This window comes from Salmo salar, chromosome 13 (assembly GCF_965601325.2).
Source record: "Salmo salar chromosome 13, fSalSal1, whole genome shotgun sequence".
In the NCBI taxonomy this organism is placed as follows: domain Eukaryota; kingdom Metazoa; phylum Chordata; class Actinopteri; order Salmoniformes; family Salmonidae; genus Salmo; species Salmo salar.
The window spans coordinates 68,401,875-68,420,737 of NC_138303.1; the positions used below are offsets into that span (position 1 = coordinate 68,401,875).

The following is an 18,863-nucleotide window of genomic DNA, read 5'->3' on the forward strand; positions in this document are numbered from 1 at the left end:
ACTCCGACTTTAATTCTTGTTCATTTTTAAAGTGGCAACTTTAGGACATGGAACTCCGTTAGATTCATTCATTGTTTGATCTGGAGAAAGCCATGCATGCATTAAACGCTAAAGTGTAATGTAGCCTTGCCCAAATTCATATAAATAGCCTATTGAATGGAGAGAGAAGGGAATTTAGGCCTATCCTACGTTTATTAAAAGAGCTAGACACAAGATAGTTAAGGTATTTCCTGCATATGGATTGTTCTTTCGAAGGCCAAACCCACAACATGTAACTTATTTTGTACATTATGTTGCTGCTACTGTCTCTTATGACCGAAAAAGAGCTTCTGGACATCAGAACAGCGATTTACTCACCTCGAATTGGACAAATAATTCATCTTTAATGAGTCGGACAGGAAGGATATACTCCAAACACCCAAACAGGCCCTCATCCCCGTCATTCGCTGGAGAAAAACTCAGATTTCGTGGAAAGAGATTGTGGTGCCTTGTGAGGATCAGGCGACGAGTGGCTAATCTGCCTTTGCATTCAGTACTGTTAGCTAACGTTCAAATCGCTGGAAAATAAAATGGGACGAACTGAAAGCATGTATATCCTACCAGCGGGACATTAAAAAACGTAATATCTTATGTTTCACAGAGTCGTGGCTGAAAGACAACATCAATAACATACAGCTGGCTTGTTATACACTATCGGCAGGATAAAACAGCAGCCTCTGATAAGACAAGGGGCGGGGGCATGTGCATATTTGTAAACAACAGCTTGTGTACGATATCTAAGGAAGTCTCAACGTTTTGCTCGTCTGAGGTAGAGTATCTCATGATAAGTTGTAGACCACACTATCTACCTAGAGAGTTTATCTGTATTTTTCGTAGCTGTCTACATACCACCACAGACCTATGCTGGCACTAAAACCACACTCAATGAGCTGTATACCGCCATAAGCAAACAGGAAAATGCTCATCCAGAGGCGGCGCTCCTAGAAGCCGGGGACTTTAAAGCAGGGAAACTTAAATCAGTTTTACCTAATATCTATCAGAATGTTAAATGTGCAACCATAGGGAAAAAAAACTCTAGATCACCTTTACTCCACACACAGAGACGCGTACAAAGCTCTCCCTCGCCTTAATACAGACTACAAAGGGAATCACAGCCGAGAGCTGGCCAGTGACACGAGCCTACCAGATGAGCTAAAGAACTTCAATACAGGACAAAGATTGAATCGTACTATACTGGCTCCGTCACTCATCGGATGTTGCAGGGCTTGCAAACTATTACAGACTACGAAGGGAAGCAAAGCCGCGAGCTGTCCAGTGATACGAGCCTACCAGACGAGCTAAATTACTTCTATGCTCGCTGTTCCGGACGACTGTGTGATCACGCTCTCCGTAGCCGATGTGAGTAAGACTTTTAAACAGGTCAACATTCACAAGGCCGCAGGGCCAGACAGATTACCAGGACGTGTATGCGCTGACCAACTGGCAAGTGTCTTCCCTAACATTTCAACCTCTCCCTGTCTGAGCCTGTAATACCAACATGTTTCAAGCAGACCACCATAGTCCCTGTGCCCAAGAAGCAGACCCGGAGCACTCACGTCTGTAGCCATGAAATGCTTTGAAAGGCTGGTCATGGCTCACATCAACACCATTATTCCAGAAACCCTAGACCCACTCCAATTTGCATACTGCCCCAACAGATCCATAGATGATGCAATCTATTGCACTCCACACTGCCCTCACCTGGACAAAAGGAACACCTTTGTGAGAATGCTATTCATTGACTACAGCTCAGCGTTCAACACCATAGTGCCCTCAAAGTGCATCACTAAGCTAAGGATCATGGGACTAAACACCTCCCTCTGCAGCTGGATACAGGACTTCCTGACGGGCCACCGCCAGGTAGTAAGGGTAGGTAACAACACATCCGCCACGCTGATCCTTAACACGGGGTCCCCTCATGGGGTATGTGCTCAGTCCCCTAATGTACTCCCTGTTCACTCATGACTGCACGGCCAGGCATGACTCCAACACCATCATTACGTTTGCTGATGACACAAGAGTGGTAGGCCTGATCACCGACAACGACGAGACAGCCTATAGGGAGGAGGTCAGAGACCTGACCGTGTGGTGAAAGGAAAACAACCTCTCCCTCAATGCGATCAAGACAAAGGAGATGATTGTGGACTAGAGGAAAAGGAGGACCAAGCACACCCCCATTCTCATTCAGTGCAAGAGGTGTCACTACAGTCCCTGGTTCGAATCCAGGCTGTATCACATCCGGCCGTGATTGGGAGTCCCATAGGGGCGGTGCACAATTGGCCCAGCATCGTCCGGGTTTGGCCGAGGTAGGCCGTCATTGTAAATAAGAATTTGTTCTTAACTGACTTGCCTAGTTAAATAAAGGTTCCACACACACACCAAAAAGTTATTTTGTTGGCATTTACATATGTCCCCATTAACCGTAAAACATAATCAAAACCTAGTTCCTTCACTTACTTGCTGTGCTGTTTCGTTGTTCATTTGTTCAGTCGTTTCATTCTCAACCAGGATTTCTCATACTATGGAACGCTGTTTGGGTCTTTGTGTGTCAAATAAGCTTGTTGACCAATCAGGACCTGAATATGACTGCACGTCACATAATAATTTAAATGCATTCATACATTTTTTACTTAGTTATTACACATTGATTACACTATCACTCGTATTTCATATATCACAACTATTCATCAATACATACGCTATGATGCTGATAAAGTTGTCTCGCGCACCGACAGTGCTGGTCATAAAAAGCTCATGGGTGCAAACAATGTTCTTCCACAAAAACATAGCAAAACGACAATCTGTTTCAGAAGCTATAGTTAGCTAGCTAACTAAACTCAGCAAAAAAATAAACGGCCCTTTTTCAAACCCTGTCTTTCAAAGATAATTCGTAAAAATCCCAAAACTTCACAGATCTTCATTATAAAGGGTTTAAACACTGTTTCCCATGCTTGTTCAATGAACCATGAACAATTAATGAACATGCACCTGTGGAACAATCGTTAAGACACTAACAGCTTACAGACGGTAGGCAATTAAAGTCAGAGTTATGAAAACTTAGGACACCAAAGAGGCCTTTCTACTGACTCTGAAAAACACCAAAAGAAAGATGCCCAGGGTCCCTGCTCATCTGCGTGAACGTGACTTAGGCATGCTGCAAGGAGGAATGAGAACTGCAGATGTGGCCAGGGCAATACATTGCAATGTCCGTCCTATGAGACTCCTAAGACAGCGCTACATGGAGACAGGACGGACAGCTGATCGTCCTCGCAGTGGCAGACCACGAGTAACAACACCTGCACAGGATCGGTACATCACACCTGCGGGACAGGTACAGGATTGCAACAACAACTGCCCGAGTTAAACCAGGAACGCACAATCCCTCCATCAGTGCTCAGACTGTCCGCAATAGGCTGAGAGAGGCTGGACTGAGGGCTTGTAGGCCTGTTGTAAGGCAGGTCCTCACCAGACATCACTGGCAACAACATTGTCTACGGGCACAAACCCATCGTCGCTGGACCAGACAGGACTGGCAAAAAGTGCTCTTCACCGACGAGTCGCGGTTTTGTCTCACCAGGGGTGATGGTCTGATTCGCGTTTATCGTCGAGGGAATGGGCGTTACACCGAGGCCTGTACTCTGGAGCGGGATTGATTTGGAGGTGGAGGGTCTGTCATGGTCTGGGGCGGTGTGTCACAGCATCATTGGACTGAGCTTGTTGTCATTGCAGGCAATCTCAACGCTGTGCGTTACAGGGAAGACATCCTCCTACTTTATGTGGTACCCTTCCTGCAGGTTCGTCCTGACATGACCCTCCAGCATGAGAATGCCACCAGCCATACTGTTCATTCTGTGCGTGATTTCCTGCAAGACGGTAATGTCAGTGTTCTGCCATGGCCAGCATAGAGCCCGGATCTCAATCCCATTGAGCACGTCTGGGACCTGTAGGATCGGAGGGTGAGGGCTAGGGCCATTCCCCCCAGAAATGTGCGGGAACTAGCAGGTGCCTTGGTGGAAGAGTGGGGTAACATCTCACAGCAAGAACTGGCAAATCTGGTGCAGTCCATGAGGAGGAGATGCACTGCAGTACTTAATGCAGCTGGTGGCCACACCAGATACTGACTGTTACTTTTGATTTTGACCACCCCTTTGTTCAGGGACACATTATTCCATTTCTGTTAGTCACATGTCTGTGGAACTTGTTCAGTTCATGTCTCAGTTGTTGAATCTTATGTTCATACAAATATGTACACATGTTACGTTTGCTGAAAATAAACGCAGTTGACAGTGAGAGGACGTTTCTTTTTTTGCTGAGTTTATATAGCTAGGTGTCATCATCTAAAATAACCCACATTTATAAGACAGTTCTTATTTGATTAATGGTGGTCAGACCCATCTATGTGAAGCTAGCCACAATAAGGATTAGCCACAACAGTGGACTTTGCGTTTAGCCTTCAAAATAAAAGTATGTAATTGACTGTGATGCAAATACATACAAATAGTAGAATTATGCCATAATTGAATAGATCATGCTAATAGGAGGTTCGAATGTTGATATATAAAATCAACAAAAGACAATAAATTGTTAATTTGACAAAAATCTGTTGAAATCACACTGAATTAATTCTACTTTAGAATTGCATTGGGGGCATACTTATTTCACCATACAGCCTTACCTATGGATTGTGGATATATAACATGGGGTATCAGTCTACTCAGTGACACCCAGAGAATATTAGCGCCGTAGCTCTTATTGCGGGACTCTGAAATAACTGAACTGAGACACATTTATTGTCAACATACGTGTATTGAACACTATTCCCGAGGAAAAACAATACTGCTTGGATGTTTTGGAGTCTGATAACTCTGAGGACATTGGGAAAAAATATATTGGGTATTGAGCAGACTGATAACCCATTTCATTGATCCCCAATCCTTAGGTAAAGCTGTACAGTACAATATGAATGTCAATACACACAATAGGCTGACTTGGGAGGTGATTTCACACAGTCACAGTCCAGCGATAAGAGCTACAATGCTAATATTTGCGTAAACTCTTCACAGTTGTGTTCTGTGGGTGATAGTAGTGGTGGCGCTTGGCTGGCACATGCAAATTCAGAACACATAACATTCTATAATAGAACTGTTATATTTGACGTGTCAAATAATGTTATTTGACTCTATTTGACGTGCATCTTTCTTGACACGCAAAGACCCAAACGGCGTTCCATAGTATGTTGTGAAGCTAATAGCAGTGACGCTATTACTGTGTAACTCTGGTAGGGCAACATGTGTACCGGTGCTCGACCAGTCGGCGAAAGCCAACATCACCCCCGACGGTTGATTGTCAAGGGCAATGAACTCCATTATCTTGGCGTTAATGGATTTCGCCTTCGAGTTGTTTCGCTGAAATCTTCTTACTCTTTCAAATGACTGCTCGACTTGTTGACTGCTCGATCCACACAGCAGAAATTGTGGGCTAGGTTGGGAATGATGTGTTGCACGTGTAGAGCAACATTTTACGTGGCGTCATTACGTCATGTACCTACATTATATAGGTATGCATGTCAGCTTTGACATCGGGGCGTTAAACTAGAAAGACATCGGCCGATTCCGATGTTGGCATTTTTAGCTAATATCGTCCGATTCCGATATGTTCACCGATATATCGTGCATCCCTAGTCCAGTCGTCCACAGTCGTGAAGAGAGCACAACAAAACCGATTTCCCCCCCAGGAGACTGAAAAGATTTGGCATGGGTCCTCAGATCCTCAAAAGGTTTTACAGCTGCACCATCGAGAGCATCCTGACGGGTTGCATCACTGCCTGAGGCCAAGCTTCCTGCCATCAAGGACCTCTATACCAGGCGGTGTCAGAGGAAGGCCCTATAAATTGTCAAAGCCACCCTAGTCATAGACCGTTTTCTCTGCTACCGGACAGCAAGCAGTACCGGAGCGCCGGTCATAGAGGCTTCTAAACAGCTTCTACCCCCAAGCCATAAGACTCAGACTATTTGCATTGCCCCTTCTACGCTGCTACTACTCTGTTATTAATCTATGCATAGTCACTTTAATAACTCTACCTACAGTACATATTACCTGCTATTGTTATTTACTGCTGCTCTTTAATTATTTGTTATTCTTAACTGTTACTTTTTGGGGGGTATTTTCTTAAACCTGTATTGCTGGTTAAGGGGTTTTAAGTAAACATTTCACTGTAAGGTCTACACCGGTTGTATTCGGCAGGTCTGACAAATAACATTTGATTTGATTTGATGTGCGTGGCCAAAGACCTTTATTTTCGTGTCATTTGACCATAGCACTGGTCCCAATCCAAGTGCCAATGCCGTTTAGAAAACTCCAGGCGTTGCTAGTATCTGATATGAAAATTGAGCTCTTTGGCCACAGACACACGCACACCAATGGTGGGTTTGGCTTTCGAAAGAACAATGCATAGGAAATACCTTATTCCTACTGTGAACCATGGTGGTGGATCTTTGATGTTATGGGGCTATTTTGCTTCCACTGGTCCTGTGGCACTTAAGAGCAACGGCATCATGAACTTTACCAAGTAGCAGGATATTTCAGCCAAAGACCTAGATGCCTCTGCCAGGACACTGAAAGTTGGCCGCAAGTGAATCTTCCAGCAAAGAAAAAAACAACCCCAAGCACACATCTAAATCAACAAAGAAATGGTTAATTGACCAGAAATTCTGCAATGGCCATCTCAGTCTCAGGACTTGAACCTCAATTGAAAACCTGTGGTTTGAACTGAAGAGGGCAGTCCATAAACGCAGACAAAGGATATCAAGGATCTGGAAAGATTCTGTATGAAGGAATGATCTAAGATCCCCCTCAATGTGTTCTCAAATCTCATAAAACATTTTAAGAAAAAGGCTCAGTGTCATTATCCTCAAAATGGGAGGGTGCTGGAGTATTGAAAACTGGGGATCCAATCATTTTGACCATCTTTTTTAGATTTGTATTACTTGTCAAACTTTTCTCTAAGAAATTGTGTTAGTATATAAATAATATACATTACCAGTCAAATGTTGACACACCTACTCAATCAAGGGTTATTCATTTATTTTTTACCTTTTTCTACATTGTAGAATAATCGTGAAGACATCAACACTATGAAATAACACATATTGTTCTATATCATGTTGTAACCAAAAAAGTGTTAAACAAATCAAAGTGTTGAGATTATTCAAAGTAGTCACCCTTTGCCTTGATGACAGCTTTGCACACTCTTGGCATTCTCTCAACCAGCTTCATGAGGTAGTCACCTGGAATGCATTTCAATTAACAGGTGTGCCTTGTTAAAAGTTAATTTGTGGAATTTCTTTCCTTCTTAATGCGTTTGAGTCAATCAGCTGTGTTGTGACAAGGTAGGGGTGGTATACAGAAGATTGTCTTTTACCAAATAGGGCTAAGTCCATATTATGGCAAGAACAGCTCAAATAAGCAAAGAGAAACGACAGTCTATCATTACTTTAAGACATGCAGGTCAGTCAATGCAGAAAAAGTCAAACACCATCAAGCGCTATGATGAAACTGGCTCTCATGTGGACCGCCACAGGCAAGGAACACAGAGTTACCTCTGCTGCAGAGGATAAGTTCATTAGAGTTACCAGCCTCAGAAATTGCAGCCTAAATAAATGCTTCACTGTTACGTCTATACTCCCGCTCCTCCCCTCCGGCGTTCGACATCACCGGTATACTAACCACCGGTCCTGAGATCCATCGTTACGCACACCTGGCATCAATCATTACACGCACCTCCACGTTATCAGACACACCTGGACTCCATTACCTGACTTATTACCTCCCCTATATCTGGCACTACCTTAAGTTCTTTTCCCAGTCAGTATTGTTTATGTGTTTCATGTTTCTACGTTACTCGTGTTTGTTATATTGTTCGATGTGCCATTTATTATTCAACTCAGCACCTGCACATGCTTTCCGACTCCCAGTGTATACGTTACATTTTCCGGACTCCAACAATGGGAGCAGTAATGGAATGCCTCCTGGTTTGTGGGGTTTTCCAAATTCTACCACCGTTTCATCAGGAACTTCAGCTCAGTCACCACCGCTCTCACATTTCTCCTCAATGGTGGTCCCCGTAGTTTGGTGTGGAGCCCAGCAGCCGACGGAGCCTTCTGTCTACTCAAGGGACATTTCACCTCCGCCCCATTGCTCAAACACCCAGATCCCATGATCTCCTTTGTGGTGGTGGATGCTCCAGAGGTGGGCGTGGTGGCAGTTCTGTCTCAATGACAGGGTAATCCACAGAAATTGTATCCGTGTGCATATTACTCTAAGAAACTGTCCGCTGCAGAGAGGAATTATGACGTCGGTAATCGAGAGCTCCTGGCGGTGAAGTTGGCATTAGAGGAGTGGAGACACTGGCTGGAGGGCGCCAAGGAACCATTCATCATCCTCACAGACCATCGGAATCTGGAGTACATACGGACAGCAAGCAGGCTGAATCTGCGCCAAGCAAGGTGGGCCCTTTTCTTCACAAGGTTCGACTTCACGCTGACCTATCGCCCAGGTTAAAAAACACCAAGGCCGTTGCCCTGTCCCATCTCTAGGATTCGGGAGAGGGTCCTGTCCAGAATACACCTATAATCCCAACTCTTGTGGTCTGGGACATATATGTGGACATTCGCCAGGCTCTGCAGAGGATAAGTGTGCCACTCTCCCGAGCGCATCTACGTTCCCACGGGGATAAGGGATCAGCTGCTGACCTGCGCACACACAGCTGTGGTTTCTGGACATCCAGGTATTTCTCACACTACCCAATCTATCTCTGAGAAGCACTGGTGGCCCACCTTGGCGCAGGACGTCACTCGTTACATCGACTCCTGTTCCGTGTGTGCCAAAACCAAATTGACCCAGAACGCTCCAGCAGGTGAACTCCTTCCCCTTCCCATACCTCAGCATTCCTGGTCTCATCTATCCATTAACTTTGTTACTGATCTCCCCTCTGGCAGTTTCACCACCATTTTGGTGGTTGTGGATAGATTTTCAAAATCCTGTCGTTTAATCCCTCTTTCTGGTCTCCCTACTACTCTCCAGGTCGCTGAGGCACTATTCCAGCAGGCCTTCTGGAGGACATTGTCTCCGACTGTGGCCACAAATTCACATCATGGGTATGGAGAGCCTTTATGGAGAAGCTTGGTTACGGTCAGCCTCACTTCCGGGTATAGGCCTCAGTCCAATGGGCAGGTGGAGAGGATGAACCAGGAGCTGGAGAGGTTCCTGAGGAGTCAGTGTCAGGACCAGCAGGGAGTGTGCTCATTCCTTCCATGGGCGGAGAATGCCCAGAACTCGCAACTTCACTCCTGCACTGGGTTGATCCCCTTCCAGTGTGTTCTGGGTTTTCAGCCAGCCCTGGCTCCTTGGACCCCGGGCCAGACCGACACTTCTACGGTTGATGAGTTGTTCAGGAGCGGAGAAGTGTGGAGCCAAGCGTTATGATGAAACTGGCTCTCATGAGGACCACTACTGGAAAGGAAGACACAGTCACCTCTGTTGCAGAGGATAAGTTCATTAGAGTTACTAGCCTCAGAAATTGCAGCCTAAATAAATGCTTCACTTTGTGTTTCATGTCTATACTCTACTCGTGTTTGTTATACTGTTCCGTATATTATTAAACTATCAAAATAAAGTCGCACACTCCATGTATAATCTCCATGCAATTGAATGGGTATTTACCAACGTTTCGGCATCACTGTCCCTTCCTGCTGGGAGATTATACATGGAGTGTGCGACTTTCTTTACTTTGATAGTTTATTCGCCGTTAGTCAGCACCTCCACACAAACTACTATTCTGGGTGTGCGCCAGCTCATGTTTTTTTACCATTTATTAAACTGCACCTGCACTTGCTTTCTGACGTTGCTTTCAGACACATCTCAACATCAACTGTTCAGAGGAGACTGCGTGAATCAGGCCTTCATGGTCGAATTGCTGCAAAGAAACCACACCAATAAGAAAGACTTGCTTGGGCCAAGAAACACAAGCAATGGACATTAGACCAATGGAAGTCTGAGTCCAAATTTGGTTCCAACCGCAGTGTCTTTGTGAGATGCAGAGTAGGTGAACGGATTATCTCCGCATGTGTGGTTCCCACCGTGAAGGATGGAGGGGGAGGTGTGATCTGTATACCACCCCTACCTTGTCACAACACAACTGATTGGCTCAATAGCATTAAGGAAAGAAATTCCACAAATTAACTTAACAAGGCACACCTGTTAATTGAAATGCATTTCAGGTGACTACCTCATGATGTTGGTTGAGAGAATGCCAAGAGTGTGCAAAGCTGTCATCAAGGCAAAGGGTGGCTACTTTGAAGAATCTCAAACATAAAATATATTTAGATTTGTTTAACTATTTTTTTGGTTACTACATAATTCTATATGTGTATTTCATAGTTTTGATGTCTTCACTATTCTACAATGTAGTAAAAACCCTTGAATGAGTAGGTGTGTCCAAACTTTTGGTTCTATATATGGGTAAGAGTCTAGCTACATTTTCAAATTTTGCCAGAAAGTTGTTTTCATTGCAAGTTAAAGCGTACTGTTAGCTAGCTAGCGAATGTTAGCTTGGTGGCTCGCTAGCTAACATTACAGGTATGATCTGTGTATTAATATGATTTGAATCAGTAATCCACTTCCATTGCTAGTTATAGCCTAATTTTAGCTAGCTAACATTGAACCTAGTTGGTTAGCTTTAGCTACCTGCAGATTCACACTATAGCTATGACAATCCGTTTGTATTGGTCGTCGTAGTATGAGTTGAGATGATGCCGGTTCATTGTTTAGCTAGCTCACTAGCTACATGTCTAAACAAAAGACTCCAGTTCACCAGATGATTACATGACCCATCAAGTTAGCCAGGTATGTCTGGGGGTGATTATGACCATCTACTGTATTTTATGAACATGTGTACATATCTAGACAATAGTGATCCATCCACTTAGCTAGATGCGGCTGGGGGGTGGTTATAGTGTTTCTTTCACATGACTGGGTAAGCATCATCTAATAATTATCTGGACACTTTATGTTTTTGATATTGCTACTATGCAAATATGCAAGTAACCATTTCGCTGTACCGTTTACACCTTCGGTATCCTGTGCATGTGACAAATAAACATAGATTTTTATTTCATATAATGTGTGTATACCAGAGACGGTGATGTGAAGAACAACATGACCTGCACCAAAGTCAGATTAGGATATAGGCCAAGGACTAGATAAAGTATATTTTTACCTGGGGTTTTTCCTTATTGTAGGCTACTACTTTTAACACAATTAGTCTTGAAATCTTTGGTTGTTTACTACACTACTCACTCTGTTTAGCACATGGCTTCACATGTGAATCCTTAAAGAGATGGGTGGGACTTAGGCGTAATAGGATGTGAATGATGCTGAATGGGTGTAGACAGAGAAGAGCTCACCAGTAGGTGTACCAAAACATTCAAGGGCCTTTTAAAAAAAAAAATGGGGTTGCATTGTTCCTCAAATGCAGTCTACTTTTATTCAATGTAAAAAAACAAAATTAGAAATGTTGCTACATAAGAGTGGCAAATAGGAGTGGCGATATCGTCCGCTATCATCCTCAGTCATTTTCCAACCAAGTTGTCAGACCCAGGTGGACAACAACAAAAATTCACCTCTTCGACACTCAGTTTACAGAATAAAAAATTACAATGCCCGTCTTTCATAACTCGGTCAGTTATGCATAGATGTGTACAGTGCATTCGGAAAGTATTCAGACCCCTTCCATTTTTCCACATTTTGTTACGTTACAGCCTTGTTTTTAAATCTCAATCTACACATAATAACCCATAATGACAAAGCAAAAACAGGTTAAAACATTTTGCACATATATATAAAAAAACAGAAATACCTTACTTACATAGGTATTCAGACCCATTGCTATGAGACTCGAAATTGAGCTCAGGTGTATCCTGTTTCCATTGATCATCCTTGAGATGTTTCAACAACTTGATTGGAGTCCACCTGTGGTAAATTCTATTGATTGGACATGATTTGGAAAGGCACACACCTGTCTATATAAGGTTTCAAAGTTGACACTGCATGTCAGAGCAAACACCAAGCCATAAGGACGAAAGAATTGCCCATAGATCTTCGAGACAGGATTGTGTCGAGGCACAGATCTGAGGAAGGGTAACAAAACATTTCTGCAGCATTGAAGGTCCCCAAGAACACAGTGGCCTTCATCATTCTTAAATGGAAGAAGTTTGGAACCACCAAGACTCTTCCTAGAGCTAGCTGCCCGGCCAAACTGAGCAATCGGGGGAGAAGGGCCTTGGTCAGAGAGGTGACCAAGAACTCGATGGTCAATCTGACAGAGCTCTACAGTTCCTCTGTGGAGAAGTGAGAAACTTCCAGAATGACAACCATCTCTGCAGCACTCCACCAATCAGGCCTTTATGGTAGAGTGGCCAAACGGAAGCCACTCCTCAGTAACAGGCACATGACAGCCCACTTGGAGTTTGCCAAAAGGCACCTAAAGGACTCTCAGACCATGAGAAACAAGATTCTCTGGTCTGATGAAACCAACATTGAACTCTTTGGCCTGAATGCCAAGCGTTAAGTCTGGAGGAAACCTGGCACCATCCCTACAGTGAAGCATGGTGGTGGCAGCATCATGCTGTGGGGATGTTTTCAGCGGCAGGGACTGGGAGACTAGTCAGGATCGAGAGAAAGATAAACGGAGCAAGGTACAGAGAGATCCTTGATGAAAACCTGCTTGAGAGCACTCAGGAAATCAGACTGTGGTGAAGGTTCACCTTCCAACAGGACAACAAACCTACGTACACAGTCAAGACAATGCAAGAGTGGCTTCGGGACAAGTCTCTGAATGTCCTTGAGTGGCCCAGCCTTGAACCCAAACTAACATCTCTGGAGAGACCTAAAAATAGCTGTGCAGCAACACTCCCCATCCACTCTGATAGAACTTGAGAGGATCTGCAGAGAAGAATGGTAGAAATAGCCCAAATACAGTTGTGCCAAGTGTCATAGACAAGAAGACTCAAGGCTTCAATCACAGCCAAAGGTGCTTCAACAAAGTACTGAGTAAATGGTCTAAATACTTATGTAAATGTGAAAAATATAATTACATTTGCAAAAAATTGTAAAAAACAGTTTTTGGTTTGTCATTATGGGATAGTGTGTGTAGATTGATGAGGGGGGAAAAAACATGTAATGAGTTTTAGAATAAGGCTGTAACAAAACACAACGTGGAAAAGGTTAAGGGTTTGTTGTTGGCATGTCATGCCTAAGGTTATTAACCTTGCCAATGAAAAAAATCTTTAGAGTAGTTGGCAATATCAGTGAGTTTTGTGATGAAAGAGCCATCTGATTCAATGAATGATGAAGCCAAGTTTGTACTTTTGGCCAAAATGTCATTTAAGGTGCTCCAAAGCTTTTTAATTATCATGCATCTTTGTTTCATAGTAGTTTCTTCTTCTTTTTGTTTAGTTTAGTCACATGATTTCTCAATTTACAGTATGTTAGCCAATCGGCTGTGCAGCTAGACTTATTTGCCATTCCTTTTCCCTCATCTTGCTAAACCATACAATGTTTCAATTCCTCATCAATCCATAGGGTTTTAACAGTTTTTACAGTAATTGCCTTAATAGGCACATGCTTATTAGTAACTGGAATAAGCAATTTCGTAAATGTGTCAAGTGCAGCGTCTGGTTGCTCCTCATTACACACCACAGATCTTCAACATAGGAATCACTACAAAACTTATTATATGACCTCTTATACACTATATTAGGCCCAGCCTTTGAAACTTTGGTTTTCCTAGATATGGCTACTATATTACGATCACTAAATCCGATGGATTTGGATACTGCTTTAGAGCAGATTTATGCAGCATTAGTGAAGATGTGATCAATACATGTGGATGATTTTATTCCTGTTCGGTTTGTAAATACCGTGGTAGGTTGACTGATAGATAACCTGAACCAGGTTGCAGGCACTGGTTACAGTTTGAAGCTTTTTCTTGAGTGAGCAGCCAGTCAATATTTAGGTCACCCAGAAAATATACCTCTGTTGATATCACATACATTATCAAGCATTTCACACATATTATCCAGATACTAACTGTAAACACTTGGTGGTCTGTAGCAGTTTCCCACAAGAATGGGCTTTAGGTGAGGCAGGTGAACCTGTAGCCAATTACTTCAACAGCATTTGACATGAGATCCTCTCTAAGCTTTGCACGGTTGAGATCTGGTGACTGAGCCGGCCATGATATATGGCTTACATATTTTTCATGCTCAAACCTTTCAGTGACCACCCGTGACCTATGGATAAGGGCATTGTCAACCCATGGGCCTGGCATTTTTATACATGACCCTAAGCATGATGGCATGTTAATTGCTTAATTAACTCAGGAACCACACCTGTGTGGAAGCACCTGCTTTCAATATACTTTTAATCCCTCATTTACTCAAGCGTTTCCATTATTTTGGCAGTTACCCTAGGAAAAATATATAAAATATATCATTATACAATATACATATAAATGAATTAGTTCATTTGTAGTGAAATATTATCTAGGCCTAACTTGGGCGTTACAAGGTGACTACTCATCTTCTACCAGTAACCCCTTTCAATGTTAAAAAAATATGAGAGCTCAAGACATGTAAATGATGTCAACCATGCATATAAGTGTATGAGGTTATCTAGTCCCTGGACCATGGAGTTGGTCATGCAGAACTACACTACCCATGAACACTTTCTGCTGAGTTTCTACCACAGAGGTAGATATAGGACTCTAGTGCCCAAAAGCCTGTTTTAGCATGGGCAGCGCCACTGAGTACTTTCACCATTTTGAAGTAGTCAACTGGCTGGGACTTCCTATGGGTTAAGAATGGATCACATAATTCCCTCCAGGTCACCCTGAGGCATCAGCCAATGAATTATACTCCATAACTACAGGTGGCAGTAAATTGCCAACCTTGGCTTTATACTTGTTCAAACACACTCTAGATGGCAGTGTGCACCCTTTCAGTTTGTTTGCCAACTCATAGCAGTAAAAGAAGAAAATTGGCTACTTCAAAATGGAGATGGCCTCAATGGCGCGCTGCCCGTGGTGTCACAGACGCAATAATGGGACAGATATAATGATGCATTGTCTATCTAAGTCTATGGTTTCCATAGAACTTTGGACAGATATGAAGCAGAACCAGCTGTATGAATGCTCAAAGAGAGGCCATGGGGTTGTGCAGGTAAGTGTTTTTCATCATGAATCTTGTTCAGAAGGCAGCTCTGCAGAGTGGTCACTAGCTGGCAAAGCCACAAAATCTGATTTTAAACCTAACCCTAACCTGAATCACACTGCTAAACCTAATGCCTAACCCTAATCTTAAATTAAGACCAAAAACATTATTTTTGCTTTCATGAATTTTTAACAATATATCAAATTTTGACTTTGCAGCTGGCCTTTCTAAGGGGAAATCCCTCAGACTCATTACAATAAACCTCAACCTGCTGGGTTTGTTTGACATTGCAACAGACGGGATGCAGTTTTGGTAAATTGTGACTGACTGATCTACAAATAATAATTAGTAGTTATTGTGACGCAAGGTAATTTGTATAGTTATCAGTCGGCAGTCAACTGCAATGGTGAACAATTCCCATGTTAGACAACTTAGCGATGACTAACTACACACAGAATGTTAACCAAAACAAATAATACTCCAAACACCCACAGGCACACACATAACTGTCCGTTCTGGTGGGTGATAGAGGACACTGATCATTAGATTCATGTTAGGACACCACCAAATCACTTCCATGACTGAAACACACATTACCTATCCAACTGAAACATAGTTTCCCTATATGAGAAGAGTGTTTGCTGCAGCAGCCAGCATGCGTGTTATATGATACAGCACAGCACAAAACCAAGCATTGATGCCGGCACACAGCCCCTCACTCTAAGATGCCACTTGCCCCTGTGATTTCACTCACTACCTCACATCGTTCTACAGCCTGTCTTACTCCAAACCTTTTCCTAACCCATTTTTCCCAACAGCTGAAAAACCCAGCCCAGCTTTGAATGTACCCCAGCCATGCCAGCGTGTGTGCAACATGTGTGTAGATACATCTGTGTGTGTGTGAGAGTGCGTGCGTACAAACGTGTGTGTGTGTATGTCTGTGTGCATACATACAGTATCTGTGTTTGTGTGCGAGTGTGTAGAGTACATAGGGTCATATTTACTGAAAGCTGCGGCTGAGGCCTGGTACTGGCGGCCCTCTGAGCCCGCGTCCATGGCCAGGTCATAGGAGCCCTCTAGGGCCCCTGCAGCACCGGAGGCCTGGGGCCAGCCCTGCTTCACCAGCAGCACTGTCCCAGACACAGACACAGAGAGATTCACACACACACACACACACACACACACACACACACACACACACACACACACAATAGAACAGAGACAGAAGACAGACATGGATAGATAGTAATAGAACACACACCGCATGCAAATGCACTCACACAAGCACTCACAGAGAATACACAGAGTATACAGTACACACATACAGTCACTAGAGAAAGTCTACACACCCCTTGCAGTCTTCACATTTTGCTGCCTTAAAATTAAATCTTTAAAAAATTTAACAAATTAGAATTTTCCTACCAATCTATAGAACCTATGCCACATTTTCAAAGTGAAAGAAAAATTATAAAATATTTTCTGGTATTATAGTGGCAGCATCATGTTATGGGCATGCTTGTCATTAGAAGGGACTGGGGAGTTTGTTAGGATCAAAATAAATATGAAAGGAGTAAACCCTGCCTCAGTTTTCTGAATACCTAACCCTTTTCAGCGGGAAAATTACACAAATATTTATGCCAAAGTCACACCAGAATGGTGTCGAGTGTTCTTCAATGGTCCAGTCTCAGTCCTGACTTTAATCTGCTTGAAAATCAGAGACAAAAATTTGAATATTGCTGTGAATCAATGACTCCCAACCAAATTTACTGAGCTTGAGCAATTTTGACAAAAACAATGGATATATGTTGACCTAAGAGTTTTGCAAAGTTTGTTGAATCGTATTCAAAATGATTCACAGCTGTAATGGCTGCCAAAGGTGCTTCCACCAAGTATTAACTCTGGGGTGTGAAGACATACGCAATCAAGACATCTTTGTTTTTTATTTTGTATTAATTAGGAAAATGTATAATTGTTATTTAACTTCAAAATGTGGAGTACGTTATGTACATTGGTAGGAAAACATTTTTAAATCAATTTTTAGATTACATTTTAAGGCAGCAAAATGTGAAGACTGTGCAAGGGGTGTGTAGACTTTCACTAGGCATTTTATACACACACAAAGTGTGCACACACACACACACACACACACACACACACACACACCATTCACACACACACACACACACACACACACACACACACACACACACACACACACACACACCTCTATTGCCGAACTTGGGCTTAGTTTTGGATGTACTTTCTTGTGTTTCATGCCTAGTAAACATGACCCAGCCCAGCAAAGGCAGTGCTGCACTGCACTGTCGACGACAACATGGCACAGCTGTCACAGCTCTAACTGACCTAATTCACTACACTCTTTGAAGCCCATCAAACCCACTGGAGCTCCAGGAGAAATGCAGTAAAACCACTTGACACATAACAAATATGGATCGCCACCAACCACTACTAGCTACCACGGCTAGGGTCAATTCCATTTCAGTTCAGTCAATTCAGGAAGTAAACTGAAATTCCAGCAAAAAAAAATTCTCAGAGAAGCATGGATGAAACTCCATTCGAAATGTACTTACAGAATTTAAAAGGAATTGACCCCAACCCTTGTATCTACCCAACGCTTCCCTCTCCATGCACAGGGGTTGAGAGATGCATTACATTGGAACTATATTCATGTGTACTAGCTAGCACAAGAAGGTGAGAGAGAGACCTGCTTCTAGCCATCTCAACGATAAATAGTATTACAGTATTTACGATAATAAAAAGCCAATTCAACCCCAGGTTATTTCAGTTTCACTAAGTGACAAACATCTCAAGCCATCATCTAACAACAAAGGGCAAACTTAACCAACAAACATACTAAGGCCTACATCTGAAAATCGTTTATCCAAATAAAACAGAAAATAAATTAGGAATTATCTTATTCAATCTTTTTTGTAGCCATGGCCAACATGTACTCGCTATGACTTAACACACAGCACACAGACACACACACACACTCTTCTGGAATCTGAACAGAACTTTCTAGAGCACCGTGTGGATGCAATACGAACAAAGCCTTTCGAGTACTCTTATGTAGAGCTGCTAAAGGCATTGTGAAGGCTCTGGGGTGAAGTTTCCCGTAGGTACAGGTCTAGGATCAGCATCCCCTCACCCAATCCTAATCTTAACCATTAGTGGGGAAAAAGGCAAACTGATCCAAGATCAGTGTCTAGGGGCAAATTCACCTTTTCCTTCCACTTTCTGAGAAGGTGCCAAGATTAGACACATGACAATGTCTAGATCCCATTCCATGAATACTGTGAATATGTGGATTGAGACATTCTGGCGTACTGCGGGAGTGCTGTGCGTGCAGGTGTTCTTACCTTTGAATAGCATGCACCAGCAATCTGATTCATGTAGTGTGTGTTCTATTACATGTGTGTATATTCTTACCTGCGGTATAGAGTGGATTTGTAGTTTGATAAAACTGTGTGTGCGCAGGCTTATCTGTGCTTATGTGCATGTCTGTGCTTATGTGCATGTCTGTGTGTGCTTACGCGG

At 43.0% G+C, this 18,863-nt stretch overlaps 1 protein-coding gene across 7 annotated transcripts in view; it reads right to left on the minus strand.

Moving 5' to 3' along the window:
- Nucleotides 1-18,863, minus strand: part of LOC106567592 (protein FAM168A) — a 107,255-nt gene that overhangs the window by 10,219 nt on the left and 78,173 nt on the right. For 6 of the 7 annotated variants that reach the window (XM_014137101.3, XM_045693480.2, XM_014137097.3 and 3 more), the window contains one exon: nt 16,310-16,435. The exons of the other annotated variant lie outside the window; for it this stretch is intronic. In XM_014137101.3, coding sequence (XP_013992576.3) covers nt 16,310-16,435 — 126 coding nt within the window. The remainder of the gene's footprint in view (nt 1-16,309; nt 16,436-18,863) is intronic. 7 annotated transcript variants of the gene reach the window in all.